The following is an 11,155-nucleotide window of genomic DNA, read 5'->3' on the forward strand; positions in this document are numbered from 1 at the left end:
TGCACCAGGAAGGTCAGTGGTGGCTGATGACGCAGAAGGGCTTGAGGGGTGGGGCGGGAGCAGCAAATGCCCCTTCAGGGCCTTGTGTCCTGGGAGTCCTGAGATAAAGGGCAGGGAGGGCAGATACTGGGGCCTCAGGGGCACCCCTGGTGTGTGTGTGTGTGTGTGTATTGGTGGTGAGCAGCTGCAGCTAGAGGTGAAGACGTGGATAGAGGCAAGAAAAATGGGAGTGGCCCGTGAGAGGGAGGACCACTCAGACAGGGACTGCCTCCTACAGAATTGAGGATGGAGGGGCCCCTGCTGTTGGCTTAGACAGTGGCCTGGATGGGAGAGGAGCCGTGGGGGGCTCTGAAGCCTCCCTGGGGCCCAACGGGATGGTTCCTGTGCATTCTCCAGATCAAACCGAATCTGAGCTGCTTTTGTTTTTGGGTAGCTGGAAACATCCGAGGGCTACTGGAAAACCAGCATTGGACGCTCCCTCCACGAGGCCGCCCAGACTACCATTGCTTTTCCTGTTCTGGGCCGCCCTCGCGTGGCCAGCTGCTGAACTGACTTTTTCCAAGCTAGAGTTTAGGAATCTGCAGGCCGGTACAGAACAGAGGGAGGGAAGCCTGCTAATATCTTCCTCACCAGTGCCCTCCAGACCCAAGGAGGCTGGAGTGCTTGTCTGACCCAGCTCAGGGCCCTGTGCTTGCAGGCTGAGGCCCCAGGCAAGAGTGCATTCTCCTCCCACTTCTACTTGCAAGACTTCAGGTCCGGGGAACCTGTAAGGGTCTCGAGGGTCAAATCTCCCAGGTCCTAGGACTTGGAGTGCGTTGAGGCCATCCCCTGTCGGCTATTTACAGCTAAGGAAACCAAGGCCCAGAAGTTAGATCTCAGAGTCGGGATCAGAAGACAGCTCCAGCTCCAAGATCTGGCCTTTCCACTGCACCAATCCTAGCCCTCCTTCCTGATTCCACCAAATCGCTTCCCCAAGCTTAGGGGAAAGGTTACCCAGCTGGCCTTTGAAGGGGACATGGACTATGGTGGGCACAATGACATTTCTGCTGAGCCCAGTGTTGTTGACAACGGTCAGAGACCTGGTTACACCAAACCATGACAAGAAGACCCTCAAGGTGGGGGTGGGAACAAGTGGGCATGAAAGAAGAGGTAGGCACGTTCCTTAGGTAGTCTCCATACCAACCCAATGAGGTATTATTCCTCCAATTCTAGAGACAAAAAAGATGGCTACCTTGCCCAAGGTCACCGAACAGTAAGTGTGGAGCCAGGATTTGAACCCAGACTGTCCCTCTACACATACTCCTAACCATATACATAAGCTCTCAACTTTTACCATGTGCGGTACACAGACGTGTGGAGTACGGGCAGCAGCCAGCCTGCTTGGATGTCTGCCTTATTCTAGATGTCTTCTACCTGGGCTGATGTGTAGCTTTCTGAGAGCTGGGGCATCTGTACACAGATTTCTTAATCCAGATTTGCCACAGGGAAGGAGGGGGAGAAGTATGAGCCCCCTCTCTGGGTGTCCTCCAGAAGCAACACTCATCCCGGCCTCTAGAAAATGTGGCAGTGTACTGAGGGAGCCCAGTGTACTGGGCAGCTGCCTCCCAGGGAGGCCTCCCTCCAGGCCTATGGAGGACATACTGCTCTCAGAGCACCTGGCAGGTAAGCTGGGTAGAGTCAGGGAGTGTGTCCTTTGTGTAGTAGGGTGTTTAGGGACACTCAGGACACTGTGCCCCCGGCCTATGCTACTTTATGGGAAAAACAAAGGCTCCTGGTTAAATATCTGTGCCCTGAGGCAAGACCTGGACTTCCCTGCATTCTGTTCTTCGGAGTAGTGGTTCTCCAAGTAAGGTCCCTGAGAAGCTGGGTCAGATCTGGGGGAACAGAATGGGCAAGGCTAGAAATTGGAATCTTGGATCATAGGACCCATCTTTGAATTTAGAGATAAACAGATTTCCTTAAAAAAGCATCTGGTGAGCCCAGATGACAGTACAGCAGTGCTGTTTTGGGTGGGCATGCCTGTGATCTGGGCTGGCTGAGGCTGAGGGCAGATCATGGCACCAAGACCCTCTTGGAGGTGCCTCATTTTCTCTCTCATGAAAGAAAAGAAAAAGAAAAAAAGAAAAGAATTTTGAAGATTACTCTTCAGAAGCTGTGTCCTCTCTTCAATGAGAGGGTTTTGTTTGTTCTTGTTAGGTTTAGTGAGGCAAAGTAAGAGTAAGGATATGGAGAGTCTATGGTGACTTCCAATTTTTTTTAAAAAGTAGCCCCAGGACATCTTTTAAAAAAAGAGAGAATAAATAAAATTAAAAGCAATGCAAAACATGGGTGGACTCAACACAAAAGCCAGGGAAGAGCAGACTGTTCTGGCTGGAGCTGGGAGGGTCTTTTCCTCCAAGTGCACCCCTGACTTTAGAGCTACTTGCTCAGTGACGTTGGAGAACCACTGCCTGAGAGATGGAGGTGCTTCAAGCACTGGGTGGACAGAGGGAGGGGAAAGCTGCATCTTTATGGTCCAGAGCTTCATCCAAAGGCAGTCACATGCAAATGAGCTTCCTTTGGCTACACAATGGTGCTGGGCAGGTGAGGTGGATGGTGGGGAGGTGACACTAGCCGGCAGCTTACCTCCGGGTAAGACCACTCTGGGGAGTAGTCAGTCACCATGAACACCCGTCCACTCTGCTGCAGCATCCCCAGGGTGCCCTGGGCCGAGGCAGCGGAGACTACCTCAGCAACATGCATGTAGGCCATGGTGCTGGCCCCGCCCTCAGCACTGCTCAGCTGGAGGCTCCCCTGCTGGGGACTGCAGCAGGGGATGCACATCTCTGCCTGGGTGAAGGGGGCTCGAGCCCCATCTTCCGACTGCGAGAGCGCTGTATTGTCCCCCGACACCAGCTGGTGCCCATAGATGGTGCTGCTGCCCCCCTCCACAGAGATGAAGTCATTGATCAGGTCAGAGAACTGGTTGCTGAAGGAAATATCAAAGTGGTCCAGGCTGAGCTCCATGTTGGAGGCATTGCCGAGGCTGGGTTGGGCCACCGGGTAGAGTCCCTGCACCACGTTGCTGGGGAGGATGGGGACACCGCCAGCACTGCGGATCACCCCATTGGTCTCAGGCTGCAGGTAGTGCTCAGAGCTACAAGCCTGCAGCTCCCCAGACTTGAGGAGGACCTCACTCCCTTCAGCCGCCTGTGAGGTCTCCATGGTGACCTCTCCTTCCGCAGTCATGGCCTGGAAGTTGGCCTGGAACTGCATGAGGTGGAGGGAAGATGTAGATTCTATCCGCGTCTCTACATGGCCACTGCAAGAGCTGGTCTGGGACGAGGCCTCTGTTTTCACTGTGGGCATTACAAAGGTGCCCCCAGAGTCACTCAGGCTGCTATGGGCATTCTGCTCGATGGGGAGGGGTTTGCTGGCGTCCTGCAGAAAGAAGCTTGGGGAAGGGGTCTGGTGGATATGGGGACTGTGGCCCGTCTGGCTAAAGCTGGACGTGTAGTCCTTGTTAGAGTCTATGGCACTGAAGTCCATCTGCTCCAGGGTGGTGCTGGGGCTCAGACCACCACCTGAAGGCAGGAGGCTGGAGCCGGCGGTTAGGGTGAGGGAGCTGGACGCCGCGGCTGCCGCGGAGGAGGAGTACGCTTCTTTGGCCATCTGCTGCTCAAACGAGGTGTCCTCAGTCTTGATCTCCTTGGTGAGGACGGTGGTGAAGCTGAAGCTCCTCTCCACAGGGGGTGAGTGTCGGATGTTGGTGCTCACCATCTCAGCTTTCAGGCCTCCACCCCCATACGTCTGGCCCTGCTTTGGGTTGTTGAGGAAACAGTCGGGGTCAAAGTTCATGGTGGTTTCTGGAATCTTCCGACCACCATCGAGGGTGGTGGAGAGGACCAACTCTTCAGACACGTTGGCAGGCAGCATGGACAGGCTCTCCGAGCTGCCTGTGGTGGGGAAGGCGAACTTGTGGCCGTCAGAACTCACGGCCAGGACGAGGCCCTGAGAGGCGTCAGGTGAGAGGAGGTGGTGGTTGGGGCCGGCAGTGGGGGACATGGTGTATACAGCCTCGTTGGTGACCTCCGACATGAACACTGTGGCGCTTTGGGACAAGCTCCCCATCACAGAGGCCACCGCCATGCTGGACACACCTGTGACCACCGGGCTGTCCACCATGTCTGGGTCACTGTTGAGCCCACTACTGATGGACACAGGGGAGCTCTGGGTGGTGTCGGGGACCTCCACCTGGTTGGTCGAGGAGACCTCGGTGCTGTTCTGGTGCAGCAGCACGGGCTTGGCCACCTTGCCATTCCTCTTCTCGCGGCTCGAGCTCTTGCTGTGGCTGTGCTCGTGCTTGCCCTCGGACACGTCGTTGTGCTGCACCTCCGAGTGGCTCCCGTACCCCCCCGTCCGCGGCTCCACCTTCGGCGAGATGATACGGTGTTTGGCACTGTTACACTTGTGATGCACGCTGCTGCCCGCTCCTGTGGAGATCAGAGCACAACACCCACACACAGGCACGCACACGCACATGCACACACACGTACACGCACACACGCACATGCAAAGGGGAATCAGAGTTGGGACTGTGGAGGACCCTGTCCCTGAGCAGCTGGGGCAGCTGGCATAGTCTGGGCCCGGGGGTCCAGGCAGACCACAGACCTCATGCCTTGGATACTCAGGGTTCTGAGCCCTGGCGCTCTCCTATGCTCATTGTGACTATCCTCTGAAGACCAGGGGCATCTATCCTTGACGTGCTTTTCTGATAGCCACAGTGGCATCCCTGCACATGGGAGGCTGAGGAGGAGGGGGAGACAATATATCCATCCAGAAAAGCCACCTCTCCTTAGAGACAGACGCCACTCCCCTGGAAGGGCTCTTTCTGGCCAGAGGGGCTCAGTCCAGGGATGGTGGCTGTGTCACTCTCCAACCCCCAACTTCCCATACAATGATTCAGGAAGCCCTTTCCCTTGAGGTGCTCCAATACAGAGCACCCTTAACCTGGAAGCCAGAGGTCGACAGCAGGGAAAATGCACTTCTTCTGGATCGGCTTGCAGGCCCCATGACCAAAGAGGGTGCTAGGCTCTGCTCCAGAGGCAGAAAGGTATTTGGGCCCCTTCTTGTACTGTTTAGCTAAGTCAGGGTTTGCCCTCAGATCTTTAGGAGATGAATGTCCTAAGCAAAGAAAAGCCTGAGGAGCTGAGCATTTCTGAGCTCTGGCCAGCCCCACTTGCAGCCTTCCCTGACAGGCTTTGGACCCTGGACTAGGCAGGCCTGGGTGGCTCTTCTCTCCCACTCTGTCATTATTTTTAGTCCACCTGATAAGGGGCACTTCGCTTTTGATGAAAGGATGAATTCTCTCCTGATTCTGATATAGCCTCACCACCAAGATTCCTAAATGAGTGAAGGCTTTGTAGAGTAGTAACATGACCCTCTAATGGAGATATCTAATTAAGGCAGCCAAGGGAGTGGGGAACATGCATTTCAATGAGCAAATACCATTATCAGAAAAACAGATGCATTAGGATAGAGAGTGGAGGACGCTTTATGTTCCTGGAGGAGACAGAGGTTAAAGAAAGAGGTTCCACTTGAGTGGTCCCATTGACTCCAGGCAGGCCTCCCTGAAAAAGCCCAGGGCTTGAAACCTGGGCCTTCTGCTGAGGGTGCCCAAGAACAGGGCACACCCCTGTGAGGGGTGGACAGAGGTCTGGGCCCAAACCTCTGCTCTCCACTCTACTCAGCTGCCTGCCAGTTTTTGCCTCTGATCTTAGAGAGAGCTCTCTCTAAAAATTGCCCTCTCTTGCCCAAAGAGGGCTGCCTAGCTAGCTCCATGGGGCAGGAAGAGGGTGGAGGGCCTGCTTTGTGCCTGTCCTGGGTGCTTGTGATGTCTCCTGGTTCTTAGAAGACATCCTCCTCCCTCACTAGATGTCATGGCTACCCAAGAGGAGGAGAGCTATGCCACTGCCTGGCAGAGCCCCTCCGGGCCCTGCTGCACCCACTAACCCCCGGAGCCCAGGCTCACCCAAACTGCCGGTGCAGAGGCAGTTGTGGGTCCGCGGCTGAGGCTTGGTCTGGTGGCTGTCGAGGATCTGCTGTACCAGCTGCTCCACTGAGAAGCCCGAGCTGCTGTTCCCATTGCTGCAGGTCCACTTGATGCCATGGACTGTGGAGAGAGAGGCAGAGGCACCATCAGAGGCTGTAGGCACAGGGGAGGCCTGGGTGGGAACCGATGAGCATGAGGAAGGAGGACGGACGGAAACAAGGCCGTTCCCACCACTGAGTGTCCTGAGCTCGCCCTCCACTACTCCCACCCCTCCTGTATGCAGCCTGGGGAGGGGACCACCTGGAGTCTTGCTTTTGTTTTCCAAAGTCCAAGTGCAAGAAGTGACTCTTCAAGGGGTTCTGGAGTGGAGGAGGAAGAGAGCATGCGGACCACCCCTGGAGCACAGGGTGAACAGCTGTGCAGAGGAAGCCAGACCCCACGTGGCCAAGCAGGGTTCAGGTCCTGACCCTGGTTGCTTACATGCCAGGCACATGTATGTGTCCCAAGGAGCTTGCAGGCCCCATGACCAAAGAGGGTGCTAGGCTCTGCTCCAGAGGCAGAAAGGTATTTGGGCCCCTTCTTGTACTGTTTAGCTAAGTCAGGGTTTGCCCTCAGATCTTTAGGAGATGAATGTCCTAAGCAAAGAAAAGCCTGAGGAGCTGAGCATTTCTGAGCTCTGGCCAGCCCCACTTGCAGCCTTCCCTGACAGGCTTTGGACCCTGGACTAGGCAGGCCTGGGTGGCTCTTCTCTCCCACTCTGTCATTATTTTTAGTCCACCTGATAAGGGGCACTTCGCTTTTGATGAAAGGATGAATTCTCTCCTGATTCTGATATAGCCTCACCACCAAGATTCCTAAATGAGTGAAGGCTTTGTAGAGTAGTAACATGACCCTCTAATGGAGATATCTAATTAAGGCAGCCAAGGGAGTGGGGAACATGCATTTCAATGAGCAAATACCATTATCAGAAAAACAGATGCATTAGGATAGAGAGTGGAGGACGCTTTATGTTCCTGGAGGAGACAGAGGTTAAAGAAAGAGGTTCCACTTGAGTGGTCCCATTGACTCCAGGCAGGCCTCCCTGAAAAAGCCCAGGGCTTGAAACCTGGGCCTTCTGCTGAGGGTGCCCAAGAACAGGGCACACCCCTGTGAGGGGTGGACAGAGGTCTGGGCCCAAACCTCTGCTCTCCACTCTACTCAGCTGCCTGCCAGTTTTTGCCTCTGATCTTAGAGAGAGCTCTCTCTAAAAATTGCCCTCTCTTGCCCAAAGAGGGCTGCCTAGCTAGCTCCATGGGGCAGGAAGAGGGTGGAGGGCCTGCTTTGTGCCTGTCCTGGGTGCTTGTGATGTCTCCTGGTTCTTAGAAGACATCCTCCTCCCTCACTAGATGTCATGGCTACCCAAGAGGAGGAGAGCTATGCCACTGCCTGGCAGAGCCCCTCCGGGCCCTGCTGCACCCACTAACCCCCGGAGCCCAGGCTCACCCAAACTGCCGGTGCAGAGGCAGTTGTGGGTCCGCGGCTGAGGCTTGGTCTGGTGGCTGTCGAGGATCTGCTGTACCAGCTGCTCCACTGAGAAGCCCGAGCTGCTGTTCCCATTGCTGCAGGTCCACTTGATGCCATGGACTGTGGAGAGAGAGGCAGAGGCACCATCAGAGGCTGTAGGCACAGGGGAGGCCTGGGTGGGAACCGATGAGCATGAGGAAGGAGGACGGACGGAAACAAGGCCGTTCCCACCACTGAGTGTCCTGAGCTCGCCCTCCACTACTCCCACCCCTCCTGTATGCAGCCTGGGGAGGGGACCACCTGGAGTCTTGCTTTTGTTTTCCAAAGTCCAAGTGCAAGAAGTGACTCTTCAAGGGGTTCTGGAGTGGAGGAGGAAGAGAGCATGCGGACCACCCCTGGAGCACAGGGTGAACAGCTGTGCAGAGGAAGCCAGACCCCACGTGGCCAAGCAGGGTTCAGGTCCTGACCCTGGTTGCTTACATGCCAGGCACATGTATGTGTCCCAAGGACCTGATATGATGAAAAACTGGGGCAGGGGGAGGGTTGCAGTATGACCAGGCCTCCCGGGGGTGCTTTCTCTCTCTCTTTAGCGCACGTATTCTCTGGCATACTTAAAACAAACCAAAACAAAACAAGGCCAGGGTAGGAGCACTGATGCAAGGCTGAGGGTCCTCCCCCAGCTGCAAGCATCTCGTGAATGCTGAGAGGATGGAGGGTGGTGGGTTCAGCAAACGGGAAGGGGTCCCCCTCCCAGGACTGTGTGGGGAGGAGCCCCCACCCTGGAGAGGAAGGCTTCAGCTTCCTGCCCTTCCCAGCCTTCTCTGCCCCAAAGGGGTTGCACGAGAGACCTGGGGAGAGAAAGGATAGGGCTGAAGGGCCCACGTGGCCCAGGCAGGGGGCCTCAGCGCCCAGCGCTGCCTGATGACAGGCCATCCCAACAACCACCCTGGGGTTTCAGTTCACCCTCAGCCCTGGCCTTCTGTAGTCCCTGGAGTTGAGTGCAGGCCCAGGATGACTGAGGTGGACTCTTGCCTGACTGGCAGGGTGGGAGCTGAAAGTCTAGAATGAACTGACTTGCCCAACTGAGTGTGTGAACTGGACTCCAAAGGCAGTGATCCACAGCCCCAGGGCTGGAGCCGGGACTCCAGAGGGGACTTGCCACTGTGCATGGGGAGGAGCACTTCTTACAGCTGGGAGAACAATTTCTTTCCTCTTTTGGCTGAAGCTTCTCTCATGCAGCCTCCAGGGGAAAACGTGTCACAGCTTGCAGTGCCTGCTCTAGCTGTGTGAAGGGCTCCAGAACACATTCACACGGAGACCGTCTACACGGTGGGGAGGAGCTGGGCGGGAGTCCGTCTGGAGTTGAGTCCGGGTTTTGATCTTGCTGTGTGAATTTGGGCAAGTCATTTAGCCTCCCTGAGACTCAGTTTCCTCACGTGTAAAATGGGAATGTAATATTTCCTGACTCACCGGTTGGCCCGGAGGAAGCATGATCTGTGTGCTTTCATTTCGTTCACACCAACGGAGTAGCTGTAACTCTCTGATGGTGCCGATGCGAGGGCGGCGGCATGAAGCAGGCAGTGTCAGCTCCGCCCTAGGCCTTGGCTGCTGCTCTGGGATGGCTTAGACAGAGCGCTTCTTGCTGTGAGATTGCAGGTGCTCAGCCTTGCCGTCCTGGGGACAGAGCTCAGCCTCTGTTCCTCACCAGCACAAGTTATTTAGAACTTCAGAGGGTTTTCAAAGACACGAACCCATGTGTGAGAATCGTGATCCAGCAGGATGCCTCCGGAGTGCTTTCCTTCTTTGTGTGTGCTGCTCACCAGGCCCGGGTGTTTGCTCACCTTCCGGGCCCTCTGCTCCCCTCAGACGAGGCTCCTCTGGAGGTCCACAGGACCCTGCCTCCTGCACCATTGCCTGTCCCCTTGGGTCCGGGGTTCTGGTGAGTCATTGCGAGAGGACGGGTGGGCTGAGTGTACCTGCCCCTGAGCTTGCTGAGTGACTCTGCTTTGAGAGCTTTACATGACAGGCACATGCAGGAGACAGTGGTGTTTACAGTCCACCTCCCACCTTGGGCTCCATGGCGGAATTATCCAGCAGCCCCCGGAGGCCTTTGCTCCTACTGACTCAGGCCCTCTTGGTCGGGGTTCCTCCCTGAGCACCTGCTTCTCAGCAGCTGGAAGGGAAGATTCAGGCCAGGACTTCTTAAACCTCGGCATAGCTGTGAGCCCTTTTCTCGAATAAACCTCTTCCTAGACATCCAATGTAGATGACAGAGAGCAACAAAAGGGGCCTTGCAGAGGTAGGAATGAGGGGTCAGGGGCTCACTAGCCTGCCCCATGCCCCGGGTCTGCTTGGCTGAGGACTTTTCCAGGCTCATTTTACAGACGAGCAAAGGCGCCAGCAGAGGTGGTGGCATGGGCCAGAGGGCAAGACTCGCAACTCCCGTCTTCGCCGCAGCACACGCAGTCTGTCCCGGCTGTCCGTTTTGTTCTGTGGCTGTGCTTAGGCCCCAGTCTGGAGGTTCTGATGTCATTAGCCTGGGGTGGTGCCAGGTATTTCTAAAACTCCTCGGGATGGGGAATACAAGCTCTGTCGTAAGCCTGGTCTCAGCAGCAACTGCAAATCCAGGAGCAAAGCACCCTCAGAGCTCACACCAGAGCTTCTGCCTCTGGGAACTCAGAGCGGACACTCGCTGTAAAGCCAGGCCAGATGTTGTCCAGGAAGCCCCTACCGAGTGTGAACTGGGCCCTCTGGAGAAAGTCCCAATCCTACCTTCTGGCCCCCTGGCCACACCTCACCCAAGGGTCTTAGATCTTGGGATAAAGGGAGCTTGCTCACCCTTTGACTGGCAGAGTCTTCTGGCATTTCAGACCAGGGCCCCTCTCTGCGCCGACAACTGCCACTTGGTCCAGGCTTCTCCTGCAGCTCCCGACGCGGGTAGGGCAACCCCATTCTCCCTACCTCTTGCTGTCCTCCTTATGTTGTGAAGGTTATAAAACGAAAACCCAGTGAAGGGTGACAGATTGCAAGCAGAGAATTTCTGAATGCTTAATGCAAATTACCTACTGTCTTGGCACATCCAATATGCAGATTGTCTCCCTCCCTGCTCTGGAGGGGGGTGTCGGAGAGAAGCCCCCTCCTTCGAGGTGGTGAGTTGTTAGTACTGAATATCAAATACTACCAAGGCGGCTTTTAACATGTCATGCTCTGCTTCCTGACACGTAATGAATCAGCGGGAAAGGAGGTTTCTATAGGGAAAAAAGCGCTGTATGAAAGGAGGGTGAAAAAACGTGGACGCCAGCCTCCCCTTCCTCGGTCCCTCCACATCCGTGAGGGCAGTTAAGAGGGAGGCTGCGTTGAAAGTACACTCCATCACCTGACCACCTTGATCGCCTGCACCGATATGTCGCCTTACATGCACGCACTGCAAAGAAGGGGGTGCATAAAGAGGGGAATCCCCAGAAAAATCACCTCCCGGTGGCTCTGGGTCCCAGCCGTCCCCTCCTGCTCACGGGCCCTCACCGGAGGGTACATGCCCGACCCCTTGTTTCTTCCTGGGAGGCTGCTTGAGCATCTCAGCCCAGCCTGAGCTGAATCTCAGACAGCTCTCCCTTCAGCTTT

General features: G+C 55.8%; 1 protein-coding gene across 2 annotated transcripts in view; it reads right to left on the bottom strand.

The window, feature by feature from the left end:
- CAMTA1 (calmodulin binding transcription activator 1) overlaps positions 1-11,155 on the bottom strand; it is a 1,029,661-nt gene that overhangs the window by 110,557 nt on the left and 907,949 nt on the right. The window contains exons 9-10 of one of the 2 annotated variants that reach the window (XM_027770647.1): positions 7,514-7,654; positions 2,626-4,472 (exon numbers count right to left, since the gene is read on the bottom strand). In XM_027770647.1, coding sequence (XP_027626448.1) covers positions 2,626-4,472; positions 7,514-7,654 — 1,988 coding nt within the window. Of the gene's footprint in view, positions 1-2,625; positions 4,473-6,010; positions 6,146-7,513; positions 7,655-11,155 lie in introns of those variants that run through there. The other variant, XM_027770648.1, reaches the window with a different exon arrangement.

The sequence above is a fragment of the Tupaia chinensis genome, unplaced genomic scaffold, assembly GCF_000334495.1.
Source record: "Tupaia chinensis unplaced genomic scaffold, TupChi_1.0 Scaffold000146_1, whole genome shotgun sequence".
Classification (NCBI taxonomy): domain Eukaryota; kingdom Metazoa; phylum Chordata; class Mammalia; order Scandentia; family Tupaiidae; genus Tupaia; species Tupaia belangeri.